Genomic DNA, 19,010 nt, shown 5'->3' on the forward strand with positions numbered 1-19,010 from the left:
CATTTCTAGGATTTAAATTAATTCATTTTTATTTGTATAGCGCTTTTAACAAGGAACATTGTCTCAAAGCAGCTTTACACAAATAATGTGGGGCCAGTTGTTTAAAAAGTTTAATCTGGATCAAAATGATCTGGATTTTTAAATCCCATTTTTTCCTATTCAGGATCAGGTAATCCATCTTACTTTTATGCCGGTTTTTCAAAGCAACATTGGACTGGATCACTCTGAGCCAGATACACAGTTTTCAAGAAGGGAACATGCCCAATACTATTGGGGTTATTGACTGCACTCATGTGCATATCCAAGCACCTAATGAGAGGGATTGGGAGTACATCAACCCGAAAATGGAGGCGCAGCATCAACATCCAACTTGTGGGCGATGCTGACCTCATCATCACAAACTGTGTCGTGAAGTGGCCTGGGTCTGTTCATGATGCACGTATCCTGAGAGAGAGTGCTTTATACAGAGAGCTTCAAACCAACCGACCAGATGGCATAATATTAGGAGACAGTGCCTATCCACTCCTACCATGGCTGATTACTTTTCTTGCAGCAACCACACCTACGCAGGCACGCTTCAACACTGCTTATTGCAAAACAAGATGTGCAATTGAGCATTTAAATGGAGTTCTGAAGAGACGCTTTTTATGCCTTAGCTACTTGTGAGTGGAACCACAGGGACCATGCAACATAATACTAGCGTGTATCATCCTGCACAACATCGCTACCAGGCGCAATGTCCATCTCTGTGATAATGTTTATGATGCACCTGAGCCTGTTAAAGAACCAGACCAACCTCTGGCATTCTGTCAGAATGAGGGACTGACTGGACATTTAGTAAGGGATGCAATTGTTAGATGCATCTCTGATGATTGTTTCTTTGAAATTAATATATGGTGATGAATGACAGAAAAATGAAATATATTTTTTTTGTTTGTTATTGAAATCTATTTGGGGGATTATTTTATATTTCATTATTTTTACTTTACTATACTGAACAGCTTAATTGGTAGCCTATGTCTACTATATCTACTTTATCACTGTTACAACCGTTACACAAGTCAAGTGCAAAATATAAATAAAAGTATATACACTAAATGATTCTGTCAGGGATCCACCTGCCATGCCCCCTTTGGTGGCTCTTCATGCCTCCGCTCTCCCTAGAGCTCCAGGTTAACCACGCACACCTGGGGCTCATCATCAATCATGCCTCCGCTCTCTCTGGAGCTCCAGGCTTAATCACGCTCACCTGGGGCTCATCATCACTCCAACCCGCTTCTACATAAGCTCCTCACTCACACTCAATCCCTTGTTCGTTATTGTATGTGTTCATGGTTTCAGGCAGGACTCTATGTGTTCCGTTCTCAGGGTTTCCACGAGCACTCTACTCCGCCCCAGGGTTTTCACAAGCTTTCCGCTCCGCTCCAGAGTTACGACGAGCGCTCCGCTCCGCTCCAGAGTTTCCACAAGCGTGACACCCTGTTCCCGGGGTTCCCGTGGCCGTGCCGCTCCATCTATGAGCGTCTACGAGCATGCCGCTCCACCCCAGAGTTTCTACAAGCACGCCGCCCTGTTCCGGGGTTCCCGTGGATGCGCCACGCTGCCCCGGAGTTTCCAGGAGAGCTCTGCTCCGCTTCAGAGTTTCCCCGAAAGCTCTGTTCCGCTCCAGGGATCCTCAGCGCGCTCCACTCGGCTCCAGTGTCCCTCCGGGGGTGCCATTATACCGCTGCCTAGTCTCAAAAGGGACTTCAAACCGCTGCCTGGCCGCGAAAGGGACATTGAACTGCCGCCTGGCCGCGAAAGGGATGTCGTACTGCCGCCTGGTCGCGAAGGGGACGTCGTACCGCCGCCTGGCCGCATAAAAGATGTTACACCGCCCCCAGGCCGTGAGTCGGACAAAATGTCACCACCACGTTCCCCAGAAGGCCACGTATCGCCCTTGAGCTCATCCAGAGATGATATTTTGCCCACAAATCACGCTGGAGGTGGCGTTACCCCTCCGAATGCTTTTGAGGGTGGCATGGCAGCCCAAGGTCCCTCTGACAGCCCCAGGTCACTTCCAGAGCCATCTGGCAGTGATGTCGCAGCCCCGGACTCTTCCGAGGTTGACACCACCACCCTGAGCTTCTCCGAAGACGACATGATGCCTGCAAGCTCTCCTGAAGGCGCCTTCTCGCCTCTGAGCTCCTCCGATGGCAACGGCTTGCCTCCGAGCTCCTCTGAAGGCGACGTCTCGCTCCCAAGCTCCTCTGAATGCGACGTCTCGCTCCCAAGCTCCTCTGAAGGCGACGTCTCACTCCCGAGTTCCTCTGAAGGCTTAGTCACGGCTCAGAGCCCCGCTGAGGGTGTCACTGTGTTCCTGAACTCTGCCGTGGGCATCACACAGACTCTGAACTCCGCCATGGGTGTCGCACAGCCTCTGGAGTCCGCCTTAGGGGTCGCTCGGCCTCTGGACACCACCAAGGATGTCTTCCTGCTCCCGGTCTCCAACGAAAGAATTACTAGGTCTCCGATCCCCGCTGCAGATGTAGCTCAGCTCCTGACCTCTGTGCTGGACATCACTCCGCTCCAGACTTCCACAGTGGGCGTCACTCCACCCCTGATCACCACCGAGGGCGTCGCTCAGTCTCTGCCCTGGGGGTCGCTCAGCCTCTGGACTTCACTACGGGTGCAACTTGGTCCCTGTCCTACGCCAGAAGTGTCTCTCCATTCCCGGTTTCCGCCAAAGACGTTGCTCCGTTCCCGGTCTCCGCCAAAGACGTCGCTCCATTCCGGGTCTCCGGGGTGGACATCGCTCCGCTCCAGTCCTCCGTGCTGGATGTCGCTCCGCTCCAGTGCTCCCCAGTGGGCGTCAGTCCACCCCTGATTGCCGCCGAGGGCGTCAATCGGTCTCAGGTCTCGGCCGTGGAGGTCGCTCAGCCTCTGGACTTCCCCAGAAGGCTACGTATTGCCCTTGAGCTCATCCAGAAATGATATTTCGCCCAGAAATCATGCTAGAGGTGGCGTTACGCCTCCAAATGCCTATGAGGGTGGCATGGCAGCCCAAGGTCCCTCTGACAGCCCCAGGTCGCTTCCAGAACCATCTGGCAGTGATGTCGCGGCCCCGGACTCTTCCGAGGGCGACACCACTGCCCCGAGCTTCTCCGAAGAAGACATGATGCCTGCAAGCTCTCCTGAAGGCGACTTCTCGCCTCTGAGCTCCTACGATGGCAACAGCTCACCTCCGAGCTCCTCTGAAGGCGACGTCTCGCTCCCGAGCTCCTCTGACGGAAACGTCTCGTCCCCGAGCTCCACTGTCTGCGACGTCTCACTCCCAAAGTTCCTCTGAAGGCTTAGTCATGGCTCAGAGCCCTGCTGAGGGTGTCACTGTGTTCCTGAACTCTGCCGTGGGCGTCGCACAGCCTCTGTAGTCCGCCTTAGGCGTCGCTTGGCCTCTGGACAACACCAAGGACATCTTCCTGCTCCCGGTCTCCAATGAAAGAATTACTAGGTCTCCGATCATCGCTGCAGATGTAGCTCAGCTCCTGACCTCTGTGCTGGACATCACTGTGGGTTTGCTCCTCACTTTTACTCAATCCCTTGTTCGTTATTGTATGTGTTAATGGTTTTATGCAGGAATCTATGTGTTTCATTCCTTTCGGACTCCAATATCCTGTACCGGCTGCGCGTTTCCTTTCAGCGCATCTCGGATCAGCTACGCCTCTCCCCAAGCACACCTCGGACTTCTCAACCCAAGGACTGCCGTGTGCGTTTGTGTGTATCTCTCTCCCTCACTCTCGTCATTAAAACCCGAGCGAGCTGTACTTCGGCTTCTGCCTCCGTTTCATTTGCACCGTGACAGATACAAATGTATCATTTGACCAATTTTAAATGTTTTACTCCTGAAATCCACCTTGAAATCCTACCCCCTGTTGGGATCAGGATAATCCTGTTTTTTTGGATCAAAGTTATCCAAATCCTACTGACAAGTTTTGAACAACACAAACTGAAGGTTTGATCCAGATTAAAACTAGGATTGGAGTCCGTGATCTAATCTGATGTCAGATTCCTTCTTTCCCTTTTAAACAACCCATTTTCAAGATTTTATCCAATCCAATAACCAAAATCTGATCGTCTTACCTTTGAACAACTGGCCTGTGGTGATTAAAAGTGAATATGCTCTTTATAAGTAAGTTTGTCCCTGATGAGCAAGTCAGTGGCGACTGTGGCAAGGAAAAACTCCCAGAGATGGCATAAGGAAGAAACCTTGAGAGGAACCAGACTCAAGAGGGAACCCATCCTCATCTGGGTTGCACCAAATGTCCATTTATAGCAGATATACGATGTTGCGGGGTACAGTGATGATGATCAGAAGCGAAAAGTAGTCCTGAGTCAATGTAGCAGACTGTTGACATTAATTACAGTCCAATCCATCCTCAAAGTGCCCGTTCTTACTCCGGAATTTCATGGAACCACTCAAGGCATTGATGAGAAACCGTCCCAAGCTGCACAGAGTGGCCTCCAGTCGAAGAGAACACTATCCAGAGGCAGGCCTGGATGAAATAGGAAGATCCACGGAGGGGAGAGGGGCAGGAACAGTGGACCCCTGCTTTTCACAATACACATGCTTCCCTTGGAAAATATTATTGAAAGGCATGTGATCAGCTTTTACTGTAATGCTGATGATACCCAGCTATATATCTCATCGAGACCAGACGATACACTCAATTGGCTCGGATAACCGAGTGTGTCAAAGAATTAAAAGATTGGATGACTCATAACTTATTTTATTATTATTAAATTCTGATACGACAGAGATTTTGCTTATCGGCCCAAAAACCAGTACACAGAAGCTCCAGCATTTGAACCTGCATTTAGAAGGATGTACTGTAATTACTAGTTAAACAGTGAAAAACCTGGGAGTTATTTTAGACTCCAACTTGTCATTTGAAAATCATATCAACAATATTACAAAAACAGGCTTCTTCCACCTTAGAAATATCGCTAAGCTAAGATAAATGTTGTCTATATCTGATTAAGAGAAGCTCGTCCACGCATTCATGACTTTCAGACTGGACTATTATAATGCATTACTAGGTGGATGTCCTGCATCATTAATAAATGAGCTACAGTTTGTCCATAATGCAGCAGCCAGAGTTCTCACAAGGTCGAGAAAATATCACCATATAACCCTAATCTTCTCATCCATACACTGGCTACCTGTTAAGTTTCAAATCCACTACAAACTACTGCTACTTAACTACAAAACACTAAATGGTTTATCTCCATGTATCTCTCCAGTCTTCTAACACGCTACAATCCGTCACGCTCCCTGAGATCTCAAAACTTCTAGTAGTTCCTAGAATAGCAAAGTCCACTAAAGGTGGTAAAATATTCTCACATTTAGCTCCTAAACTTTGGAATAGTCGTCCTGACAGTGTTTGGGGTTTAGACACACTCTCCCAGTTTAAGTGCAGATTAAAGGTGTATCTTTTTAGCGAGATTTACACATAACACACATCACATATCATAACCTTGTGCTCCAGAACATCTGATCACATCACATTATCAACTTGTGCTTCTTAATATCATGAACATCAGCTACACTAATTCCTCTCTGTTAGATTTTTATCATGCTCAAACGAAACTTAATTCATGGAGAGGTTTTCCCTATGACCTGCGATGCCCGTAGTGCCTTTCTGATATCAGGGAAGAATTACACAGCACACAGCTGTTTATTGCAGGCAGCAGACACGTATATATGCACACATTGGAAAGAAAGCTGACCTAAAGTTGCTTCCTGTTTAGACAAGAGGATATACTAGCCGGAGATTTGTGAGACCAGATAAAGACTCCCTGTATGCCTTACAAACTAACATCGTAAATATTCTATAGACACTGAACAGACAAAGGAATGTGTGCAAAGCAGTGTGAAAACTGTCTTAACACTAACACTCTTCACTGCTTCTCTCTCTCTACACATCCCGAGGCATCCTGAGGTAGCGCCAGCTCCAGTCATGTCCCACTGACAACAAATGTTGAGCTATTTTATGAGTTGCTCAGTAGCTCCTAGTTTAATAACCTCAAATGACTGTAAAAGACTGTAAAAGAGATCACTGCTCATAATCTTACATTCCAGTGCTCATGTTAGTTCTCATTTTCCAGTGTTCTGTATTGTTTAAGGATTTATAATCACACTCTTGATGTCACCCAAATTAGGATGGGTTCCCATTGAGTCTGGTTCCTCTCAAGGTTTCTTCCTCATATCATCTAAGGGAGTTTTTCCTTGCCACAGTCACCATGGCTGCTCATCAGGGATAAATGCACACCATTCACCTTAACTGTTCTGTAATTCTGTAAAGCTGCTTTGAGACAATGTTTGTTGTGAAAAGCGCTATATAAAAGGAAAAAAGGAATCCAAGATGGCGGCGCGAGTACATCACGACATTGTACACCCGACGTGAGCTTTTGGATATTGGTTTACGACTTCCCGGCAGTTTTATCAACAACCATCATCTCCTTCCTGAGATCACCAGAATACCTGAGGCGGCTGGATAGAAGTGCTCGCAGGTGGCGTCGAGATCGTAAACAAAGGTGCGGGAAGCGTGGTGGAGTAAAAGCTAAGCTAAAGCTAACACCACACCGGCTCTCTTTACCCAGCATCTTCCTTGCCAATGTTCGGTGACTGGTGAACAAAATGGAGGAGATTCGACTTAGCATCACGCACAGCATGAAACTTCTGAACTGTAATGTCATGATCTTCAGGGAAACATGGCTACACAGCGGCATTCTGGACAATGCTATTGATCTAGCGGGACGACACACACTCCGGGCGGATTGGACATTAGATGGCTCTGGTAAGACCAGAGGCGGTAGATTGTGCATTTATGTTAACAAAGCTTGGTGCACAAACTCTGTTACTGTTGAGAGTCATTGTTCAGCTAACCTGGAGTTTCTCATGGTTAAATGTAGACCGTTTTATCTACCGCGGGAGTTCACTTCCACCATTATTACAGCAGCTTACATTCCCCCAATGCTGATGCCAAGCTTGCTATGAAGGAACTTTATGCAGGTCAGTAAACAACAAACTGTTCACCCGGAAGCTGTGTTTATTGTTGCGGGAGATTTTAATCACCCAAACTTAACGGCAGTGCTCCCAAAATTTCATCAGCATGTTTTATGTCACACCAGAGGGAACAAAACATTAGACCATGTATTCACAAACATGGCTGGAACTTACGTTGCGACCCCCTCCCCCACCTGGGACAGTCAGATCACCTTTCTTTGTTCCTCACCTCCAAATATGCACCCCTCATCAATTGGATGAAGCCATCAGTGAAAACCATCAAGGTGTGGCCCGCAGAGGCAGATTTCACACTTAGACTGGAGTACATTTGCTTCTCAGGCCACCAGTGACACTCACACAGACATCGACTGCTACACCTCCTCTGTACTGGATTACATCAGTTCGACAATAGACAGTGTTACTACCCAGAAGTAGATCATCCCAAATCAGAAGCCATGGATGAACAAGGATGTGCCCCTCCTGCTAAAGGCACGCACTACTGCCTTCAGGTCAGGCGATGCTCAGGCCTACAGCACATCCAGTGCTAACCTGAAGAGGGGCATCAAAGAGGCCAAGCAATGCTACAAGCATTTATCCAACTCTGACCCTCGACGCATGTGGCAAGGCATCCAGGCCATCAGTGATTACAAATCCTCCCACTCCACCCCCGCTGCCACTGATGTCCTCTTCTTAAATGAGCTTAATTACTTTTATGCTCGCTTTAAGAGAGACAACAAAGAAACTGCCACAAAGCTCAAACTCTCGACTGATCACTCTTCAATCACAATCTCCTCCACAGATGTCTGCATCCCTGGACGCGTACTCAGGGGATGTGCAGAGCAGTCTGCTGGGGTCTTTACTGACATCTTCAACCTGTCTCTTGCCCACGGAGCTGTTCCCACTTGCTTTAAATGCACCTCCATTGTGCCAGTACCAAAACACTCCAACCCAACTTGCCTGAACGACTACCACCCTGTAGCACTGACACCCATTGTCATGAAGTGCTTTGAGCGGCTGGTCCTGGCACACCTGAAGGACTCTCTGCCATCCACATTAGACCCTCACCAGTTTGCCTACCGCAGCAGTAGGAGCACAGAAGATGCAGTTTCCATAGCACTGCACTCTGTGCTCACACACTTGGACAATAAGAACACTTACGCACGTATGCTGTTTGTTGACTTCAGCTCAGCATTTAATACCATCATTCCATCCAAGGTAATAGCCAAACTTGCAAATCTGGGCATTAACACCTCCACCTGCAACTTAATCTTGGACTTTCTGACCAACAGACCCCAGCAGGTTCGATCTGGCTCTATCTGCTCCAACACCATCACACTCAACACTGGTGTACCACAGGGCTGTGTGCTGAGCCCCTTCCTCTACTTCCTCTTCACCTCTGACTGCAGGCCTGTGAATGGATCTAACTCCATCATTAAGTTTGCAGATGACACTACTGTGATCGGTCTCATCACCAACAATGATGAGACTGCCTATAGGGAGGAGATCCAGCACCTAGCCACATGGTGCAACAACAATAACCTGCTCCTTAACACCTCCAAGACAAAGGAGCTCATTGTGGACTTCAGGAAAGAGTCTAGAGGCACACACGACACCACCCACATCAATGGGATGGCTGTTGAGCGCGTCTCCAGTTTCAAGTTCCTGGGGATACACTTCTCGGCGGACCTGTCCTGGACCAACATGTACAGCCTGGTCAAGAAGGCTCACCAGCGCCTCGTTTTCCTTAGGACACTAAAGAAAAATCAGCTCTCCTCGGATATCCTGGTGAACTTCTAGAAAGCATCCTGACCTGCTGTGTCTCAGTCTGGTATGGAAGCTGCTCTGTTGCAGAGCGCAAGGCACTGCATGGGTGGTGAAAACATCACAGGGACTTCACTCCCAGCCATGGTGGACATCCAAAAGAAACGCTGCCTTCTTAAGGACTCCTCTCATCCCACCCATAGACTGTTTTTTCTCTTGCCCTCCAGCAGGCGTTTCAGTTGCCTCCGGACCAGGACCAGCCGACTAAAGAACAGCTTTTTTCCTAGAGCTGTCTCTTTACTGAACACTGCCCCTCGCTGATACACTACCACATTTCCCCCCACATCTCACACTTTGTTATTTCGCTAATGGACTGCCTACACATAAACTTATGCTTACTTGGACACTTGCTCATTTCTCACCTCACACTTTGTTATTGCATTAATGGACTGTTTACACAAAACTATGCTCATTTGCGCACTGCTCTCTTCGTATTGCTGCTCACTATTAACTTATTAAAATTGTATATATACCCGTTTTCTGTTTATAGTAATAGCAATATATTATGCTTAACGTTCACATCCTTCTGTAAATTTCTGTTTATAGTAATAGGCATTTGTATATCATGTTCATAGTACATATATATTCATCTGTATATTATTGTTCACCTGTAAATCATGTTCATAGTACATATATACTCATCTGTATATTATTGTTCATAGTACATATATATCCATCTGTATATTCATAGTACATATACATCTGTAAATTACTGTTTATAGTCCTATATTACCATTCTATTTAACTTATGTAAATCATGTAACGCTGTATATCCTGCACTTGCTGTTATTGCACTCTGGTTAGACCCAAACTGCATTTCGTTGCCTTGTACTTGTACATGTGTAATGACAAAGTTGAATCTAATCTAATCTTCTTCTTCATCTTCTTTCGGCTGCTCCCATTAGGGGTCACCACAGCGGATCATCTGTCTCCATACCACCCTGTCCTCTACATCTGCCTCTTTCACACCAACTACCTGCATGTCTTTCCTCACCACATCCATGAACCTCCTCCTCCTTGGCCATCCTCTTTTCCTCCTTCCTGGTGGCTTTATCCTCAGCATTCTTCTACCAATATAACTCATGTCCCTCTTCTGCACATGTCCAAACCATCTCAATCTCGCCTCCCTCACCTTGTCACCAAAACGTCCTACATAGGCTGTCCCTCTAATAAACTCATTTCTAATCTTGTCCATCCTCGTCACTCCCAACGAAAACCTCAACATCTTCAGCTCTGCTACCTCCAGCTCCCCCTCCTGCCTTTTACTCAATGCCACTGTCTCTAATCCATACAACATTGCAGGTCTCACCACAGTCCTATAAACTTTCCCTTTCATTCTTGCAGATACCCTACTATCACAAATCACTCCTGTCACTCTTCTCCACCCACTCCACCCTGCCTGCACTCTTTTCTTCATTTCCCTAACACATTATCCATTACTTTGCACTGTTGACCCCAGGTACCTAAACTTCTCCACCTCTTCTCCCTGCAACCGCACGACTCCACTGCCATTCCTCTCATTCACACACATGTACTCTGTCTTACTCTTACTGACTTTCATTTCTCTTCTCTTTAGCGCATACCTCCACCTCTCCAGGCTCTTCTCAACCTGCTCACTACTCTCACCACAAATCACAATATCATCAGCAAACATGATAGTCCAGGGAGACTCCTGTCTGGCCTCGTCCGTCAACCTGTCTATCACCACTGCAAAGAGTAAAGGGCTCAGGGCCAATCCTTGATGCAGTCCGACCTTCACCTGTCGTTCCTACTGCACACTTCACTGCTGTCACACTGTCCTCATACATGTCCTGCACCACCCTCACATACTTCTCTGACACACCTGACTTCTTCATACAATACCACAACTCCTCTCGTCGTATGCTTTCTCAGAATCCACAAATACGCAATGAAATTCCTTCTGTCCTTCTCTATACTTCTCCATCAACATTCTCAAAGCAAATAAGGCATCTGTGGTGCTCTTCCTCGGCATGAAACCATACTGCTGCTCACAGATGGTCACCTATTCTCTTAGCCTGGCTTCCACTTCTCTTTCCCATAACTTCATGGTGTGACCGTTCAACTTAAATCCCCTGTAGTTACTACAGGTCTGCACATCTCCCTTATTCTTAAAGATCGGTACCAGCACACTCCTTCTCCATTCCTCAGGCATCTTCTAACCTTCCAGAATCTTGTTAAACAATCTGGTTAAAAACTCCACTGCCATCTCTCCTAAACATCTCCATGCTTTTACCGGTATGTCATCTGGTCCAAACTTAGAAGTTTCCACTCTTCATCCTCTTAATCGCTGCTTTCACTTCTTCTTTACTAATCTTATCCACTTCCTTCTTCACCAACTCCACACCACCCAACCTACTCTCTCTCTTATTTTCCTCATTCATCAGCTGCTCAAAATACTCCACCTTCTCAACACACTCTCCTCACTAGTCAACACATTTCCATCTCCATCCTTTATTGCTCTAACTTGCAGCACATCCTTCTCAGCTCGGTTGTCTCTGCCTGGCCAATCGGTACAAATCCTTTTCTCCTTCCTTAGAGTCCAAGCTCTCATACAGCTCATCATATGCCTTTTTCCTTGGCTTTTACCACATCCCTCTTTACCTACTGCCGCATCTCCTTGTACTCCTGCCTACTTTTCTCATCACTCTGTCGATCCCACTTCTGTTTTGCCAACCTCTTTCCCCTTATGCTCTCCTGCACTTCCTCAATCCACCACCAAGTCTCTTTGTCTACCTTTCTATTTCCAGATGTCACACCAAGTACTTTTCTAGCTGCCTCCCTCATCACTACCTGCAGTAGTTACCCAATCATCCAGCACCTCTTCACCACCACAGAGCCCCTGTCTGACCTCTTCCCTGAACCTCACACTACAGTTTTCCTCCTTCAGTTTCCACCATCTTATTCTTCTCTCAGTCCTCACTCTCCTCCTCTTCTTCTTTACCTCCAAAACCATCCTACAGACCACCATCCGATGCTGTCTAGCTACACTGTCCCCTGCCAACACCTTACAGTCTCCAATCTCCTTCAGGTTGCATCTCCTACATAGAACATAGTCTACCTGTGTGCACCTTCCTCCACTCTTATAAGTCACCCTACGATCCTCCTTCTTCTTAAAATACGTATTCACCACTGCCATTTCCATCCTTTTAGCAAATCTACATCCTCATCGCCTCTGTTCCCTTCACCTTCATGCCCATTAAAGTCTGCCCCAATCACCAATCGTTTATTCCTAGGTACACCATCTACCACTTCATCTAATTCACTTCAGAATCTTTCCTTTTCCTCCAACTCACAACCCACTTGTGGAGCATAGGCACTGATGACATTTATCATCATCCCTTCAACTTCCAGCTTCACATTCATCACCCTGTCAGAAACTCTCTTCACCTCCACTACACTCTTACTGTACTCTTCCTTCAGAATCACCCCTACACCATTTCTCTTTCCATCCACACCATTAAAGAACAGTTTAAACCCACCTCCAATGTTCCTGGCCTTACTCCCTTTCCACTTGGTCTCCTGAACACACAACATATCTACCTTTCTCCTCTCCATCATATCAGCTACCTCTCTCCCTTTACCCGTCATAGTACCAACATTTAAAGTACCAACCCAAATCTCCACTCTCTGCATTACTAGGTGGATGTCCTGCATCATTAATAAACAAGCTTCAGTTAGTTCAGAATGCCGCAGCAAGAGTTCTTACTAGGTCAAGAAAATACGATCATATAACCCCAATCTTATCGTCCCTACATTGGCTTCCTATTAAGTTTCGAATAGACTACAAACTACTGCTACTCACTTATAAAGCACTAAATGGTTTGGCTCCCATGTATCTATCCAGTCTTTTAACACGCTACAATCCGTCACGCTCCCTGAGATCTCAAAACTCTGGGCTTCTAGTAGTTCCTAGAATAGCAAAGTCCACTAAAGGCGGTAGAGCATTTTCACATTTAGCTCCTAAACTCTGGAATAGTCTTCCTGACAGTGTTCGGGGTTCAGACACACTCTCCCAGTTTAAGTGTAGATTAAAAACATATCTTTTTAGCAAAGCCTACACATAACACACATCACACACATATCACATCACAACCTTGTGCTCCAGAATATATGATTACATGCACATTATCAACTTGTGCTGTTAATGTCATGAACAGCAGCTACGCTAATTCCTCTCCACTGCTTCTCTTTCTCTCCCCATCCCGAGGCATCCTGAGGTTTGGCCAGCTCCAGTCACGTCCCACCTCGTGAAGATTATGGACCTATGGATGATCATGGAGAAGTAGATGCCGAGTGTTTAAAGGCCCTGGCATGGAGAAGCTGATGCTGGATCTATGATGATCACAAATTGTTCTGTATTGTTGAAAGATTTATGACCAAACTCTTGATGTCACCCATATGAGGATGGGTTCCCCTTTGAGTCTGGTTCCTCTCAAGGTTTCTTCCTCATATCATCTAAGGGAGTTTTTCCTTGCCACTGTCGCCACGGCTTGCTCATCAGGGACAAACGCACACCATTCACCTTCACTGTTGTTTTCTGTAAAGCTGCTTTGAGACAATGTCTGTTGTGAAAAGCGCTATACAAATAAACTTGACTTGACTTGACTTGACTCTCCTATACTTCTCCTTTCCCTGCCATCTCTGTAGACGTCTTCCTCCTCTCCTTCTCCTCCTTCGGCCAACAGTAGCCCAATTTCCACCGGTACCCTGTTGGCCAATGATACCTGTGGCGGTCGTTGGTAACCAGGGCCTCGACCGATCCGGTATGAAATTCTTATTTGCGATCCGCATATTCGATTTGGCACATGTTTTACGCTTGATGCCCTTCCTAACGCAACCCTCCCCATTTATCCGGGCTTGGGACCGGCACTAAGAGTGCACTGGCTTGTGCCTCCCTAATGGCTGGGTTGAATCTAATCTAATCTAATCTAATCTAATCTAATAAATAAACTTGACTTGACATTGTATGCTGCTACCTCCATTGCTCCATTGCTCATCTTCTCCACACCACGATGAGCCACCTGGACCAAAGAAATGGAAATTATGCAAAAATGTTGTTCGTGGACTACAGTTCAGCGTTTAACACCATAATTCCCTCCACACTCACCTCTAAGTTGGAGGTCCTGGGACTCAGCCAGCCGCTGTGTCAATGGATCTCTAACTTCCTGACAGACAGACCACAAGCCGTACGGGTGGGAAAACACACCTCATCCACCCTCAAAAAAGTCTCAAAGAGCGATTTTTTTATTTTCTACTGGACACGCATGAGCAAAGTAATGCAAATCTCCATAGGTTGTTTACCTTTTAACTCTTCTAGTCTGAGTCTTTTTTTCTTTTGTCAAGTGACTCCCAAAGATGCTTTGCACAGTGTTGGACAGTAACAAAGAAAATGTAATTTGTTACTGTACTTAAGTAGCTTATAGATAGATAGATAGATAGATAGATAGATAGATAGATAGATAGATAGATAGATAGATAGATAGATAGATAGATACTTTATTCATCCCATTGGGAAATGTAAAGTTTTTTTGCATATGTGAAGTATTTTCTTTTATGGGGACTTTTACTTTACCTTCACTACATTTCAGAGTCAAATATCTTACTTTTTTCTCAACTATATTATGTAAAATCAGTTTTTCATTGAGGAGTTGAGAAGAGCCTGGAGAGGTGGAGGTATGTGCTGGAGAGAAGGGAAATGAAAGTCAGTAGGAGTAAGACAGAGTACATTTGTGTGAATGAGAGGGAGGGCAGTGGAGTGGTGCGGTTGCAGGGAGAAAAGGTGGAGAAGGTGGAGGAGTTCAGGTACATGGGGTCAACAGTGCAAAGTAATGGAGAGTGTGTTAGAGAAGTGAAGAAAAGAGTGCAGGCAGGGTGGAGTGGGTGGAGAAGAGTGATAGCAGGAGTGATTGATTCAGACAGGATTAAAATCACAAAGTACATCTGTGAAACATAAATTTCTCTAACGACCCCCTGTAAAACTAGTCCCGTCCGAATAGGGCTTATGACAATGTTTTATTTTGTAAAATGACCGGATTCTCTCTGCCACATCTGTCTATAGCCCTATTCGGACGGGACTAGTTTTACAGGGGGTCGTTAGAGAAATTTATGTTTCACAGACGTACTTTGTGTACTTTCTCACACGACCTCTGTAAAATTTCCAGAGCAAATTACCTACTGTTTTTCAGCAAACTCGGCGGTCCTCTGAGAAATCTAATCCTGTCCGAATGCGAATGTCTGTGATTGCCGAAGATGTTTTTGCCAAAACGCGTTTTCTTGTGTGTTTTGGTCAACGTGAACTACCGTACTAACCCTAGCGCGCCGGTATTCTGCTTTCTGCGCACCAATAATGGATGTAGATGTGTTTGCTACCTTGCGAAGAAATACAAATTTTTTTTATAAAAAAATAATTTCGCTTTCTTTTTTGCCGCCATTTTACTATTGATCGGTCATATGACCATACGCAATCCACGCATCCTGGACATGTGGTCTTGTGCAATGCCCACATGTAAAACAAAGACACTCCTACCTCCGTAATAAACACGGACCCAGCCAACATGTCCATGTGGGCCCCACATGGGTTTTATCTGGGTTATATGGGCATCACGTGGGCATGGGGTCAGAGTGGGCATTTTGATGGGCTGAATGTGGGCCCCAGTTTAGTCAGGGTTGTGGGCCCCAGTTAGGCTGCCCATTTTGTCTATTCGAGGGCCCTGTATGGGCCACATTTGGGCTATATTTAGCTATATTATTCAATTGATGATAAATTCAATTGATATGTTTTTTTACGTGTTTTATATGATCGAAACAAAAATTGTATATATTAACAATAACATAGTATGACCTTTAGTTAAAAATAAATAAATAAATAAAAATAAAGACTCAGTTGTGCATTGTCATGATAACAGCAGGGTTAAACAGTAAAAGCACTGTGGAGTAATCTTTCTCTTTCACTACCTTTATAACGTGTATATACAATACCCAGAGAAAAGCTCTGTGAGGAGATTGTGACAATACTTAACATTATTTTAATGTGATTTAGGTGAAATAGGTAGAGGTGATAAAAAAAAAACGTTCATATTTCTATCATTTCAAAACATTACAAAAAATTATGATACGTTATGATCACGTTAAAGATAATGAACGTCATTTTGCGCCATTCATAAAGTCAGTCAGACAATTTTTTTTTCGACTGATAGTCTTATGCTCATGTAACTTGCATGTATACAAATAATGGATTGTGCCCTGGTTGATACAGAAGCATGCTCTACTTTTATATAATTTTTTTTTATTTATAGGTAGCCTGAAGCAGAACCGTTTGCTGAAAACTGTCAGTAAGAAAGAGCTGGAGAAAGCGCTTGGTAAATGGTTCACAAATGCAAGAGACAGAGAAGGCAACCGTGCTTTGAGAGCCCAGCGGGACCATAATCGGAGTGCAGTACAGCTGGAAGTGTAAGTCATATAACCTATAGCTAGGGCTGCACAATTAGTAATATTATATCCCAATCACTGTTTTTGCCTCTGTTTAATTAAGGCCCTTCTGGGCTAACACACATGGGGCCCATGTGGAGCCGATGGACAAATTTCTCTGGGCCCCATTTGGGTTGCCCATGCAGGGCCTAAGTGACAGCCCATCACAACCCCACATGGGGCCCACATGAAAATGTTGGCTGGGGAGCTGTTAGTCCCGTCCGAATCCATACATGAAATGACAGACATCAGCTGAAAGAAATTCTAACTCAAACGTCGTTTGGAAATCTAGTCCCGTCCGAATAGGGCTTATGACTCACTCTTGATGTATGTCAAGATGCCTGGGTCACATGTCTTACCACTACCTTCTTAAAGGGGCTGCTCTGGCCTCTAACACATAATACATTACCGCTAAATCCAAACCCCCAAGCGAGCAAAATGAACAAACAACAACACAGTGGATTCACGTTTTTTATTATTATATTTAGAAAATATATTTTTTCATGCCGGGCGTATCATTATATTTTGTTGTATTTATAACACCCCCCCCCGGTCCGTAAAAATATTGTCTGGCATTAATCCGGTCCGTGGTGCAAAAAAGGTTGGGGACCACTAAACTAAATGATTTAAAAAACATTCAAAGAACCAAGTCACAAAAATGATTCTCCAATCACTCTGTGTGTGTGTGTGTGTGTGTGTGTGTGTGTGTGTGTGTGTGTGTATACTCCACTCCAGAAGGTGGCGGGATAGTCATCAGTTGGTTTGCTAACCGCCACACAGAAGTAGAAGAAGAGTAAGCTCACGACGGCAAGTGCATTTAAACTAAAAAAACTGATATGTGTGTTAAATCAATTTCTTAGTCACACACATTTCGCGGAAATGCCGTTAATTATAATATGTGGTTTTCCATGCAGCGGCAAAAGTCGTCGAGCTAACGAATTAAGACATTACTTCGCCGAAAATACAGATAAACAAGTTGACATAATTGGAGATGAAATGCAGAGCATTGAGAAGAACTCAATGTATGCAGGTGAGTTATAGTTAAACCCTTCAGATTAGCTACAGTAATTATATATAACGACTTTAACATAACAGTATAATGTCTATATGAACAGGTATTCGAATCATTATTGTTAGGTTTAAAAAAACTGACACATATGCAAGATATGGTAAAATGGCACTTTCTTGCCGTTGAAGTGAGACTCGATTTCTTACAAACTAATGATTAGTTTGTCCATTCCTATATATATATATATATATATATATATATATATATATATATATATATATATATATATATATATATATAAATAATAGTCTTTAAGAATAAGGGAGTTGTGCAGACCTGCAGTAACTCTAGGGGAACAAAATTGATCATTCATTGTGAGCAACAGTATGGTTTCATGCTGAGGAATTGCATTGAGAATGTTGATGGAGAAGTATAAAGTCGCTCAGAAGGAGTTGCATTGTGTTTGTGGATTTAGAGAAAGCATACGACAGGGTGCCGAGAGAGGAGTTGTGGTATTGTATGAGGAAGTCAGGTGTGTCAAAGAAGTATGTGAGGGTGGTGCATGTATGAGGACAGTGTGACCGCAGTGAAGTGTGCAGTAAGAATGACAGACTGGTTCAAAGTGGAGGTTGAGCTGCATCAAGGATCGGCTCTGAGCCCTTTCCTGTTTGCAGTGGTGATGGACAGGTTGACAGACAAGGTCAGACAGGAGACTCCATGGACTATGGTGTTTGCGGAAGATATTGTGATTTGTGGTGAGAGTAGGGAGCAGGTTAAGAAGAGTATGGAAAGCTGGAGAGAAGGGGGAATGAAAGTCAGTAGAAGTAAGACAGAGTACATGTGTGTGAATGAGAGGGAGGGGAGTGGAGGGGTGCAGTTGCAGGGAGAAGAGGTGGAGAAGATGAAGGAGTTCAGGTACCTGGGGTCTACAGTGCAAAGTAATGGAGAGTGTGTTAGGGAAGTGAAGAAAATAGTGCAGGCAAGTTGGAGTGGGTGGAGAAGAGTGATAGCAGGAGTGATTTATGATAGAAGAGTTATCCGTGAGAGTAAAAGGGAAAGTTTCTAAGACTGTGGTGAGACCTGAGATGTTGTATGGTTTAGAGACGGTGGCATTGAGTAAAAGACAGAAGGTGGAGCTTGAGGTAGCAGAGCTGAAGATGTTGAGGTTTTCGTTGGGAGTGATAAGGATGGACAGGATTAGAAATGAGTTTATAAGAGGGACAGCGCATGTAGGACAAAGCGAGGAAGGCGAGATTAAGATGGTTTGGACATGTGCAGAGGAGGGACATGGGGTATATCGGTAGGAGAATGATGATACACACACACACACACACACACACACACACACACACACACACACACACACACACACACACACACACACACACAGAGTTGTATCTCATTAAATTAGAATATCATTAAAAAGTTTTTATTATTATATAGATTCATCACGCACAGACTGATTTATTTCAAGTGTTTATTTCTTTAAATTTTTATGATTTTGGCTCACATTTAACAAAAACCTACCAATTCACAAAATTAGAAAACTTCCTAGACCAATCAAAAACATTTTTTTTAGTTGGCCTTCTGGAAAGTCTGTTCATTTACTGTTTATGTACTTGGTAGAGGCTCCTTCTGCTTTTATTA

General features: G+C 44.9%; 2 protein-coding genes across 4 annotated transcripts in view; one reads left to right on the forward strand and one right to left on the reverse strand.

The window, feature by feature from the left end:
* LOC310732633 (uncharacterized protein) overlaps window positions 1–19,010 on the reverse strand; it is a gene marked incomplete at its 5' end in the record, with an annotated part of 202,419 nt that overhangs the window by 46,587 nt on the left and 136,822 nt on the right. The window lies entirely within an intron of this gene.
* Window positions 17,090–19,010, forward strand: part of kti12 (KTI12 chromatin associated homolog) — a 418,740-nt gene continuing 416,819 nt past the window's right edge. For 2 of the 3 annotated variants that reach the window (XR_014535440.1, XM_083552726.1), the window contains exon 1: window positions 17,168–17,384. Coding sequence is in view for 2 of the 3 variants with exons in the window: in XM_083552726.1 (XP_083408852.1) it covers window positions 17,234–17,384 (151 nt within the window). In the remaining variant the exon portion in view is untranslated. The other variant, XM_083552727.1, reaches the window with a different exon arrangement.

This window comes from Silurus aristotelis (genome assembly GCF_946808225.1).
Source record: "Silurus aristotelis genome assembly, chromosome: 10".
In the NCBI taxonomy this organism is placed as follows: domain Eukaryota; kingdom Metazoa; phylum Chordata; class Actinopteri; order Siluriformes; family Siluridae; genus Silurus; species Silurus aristotelis.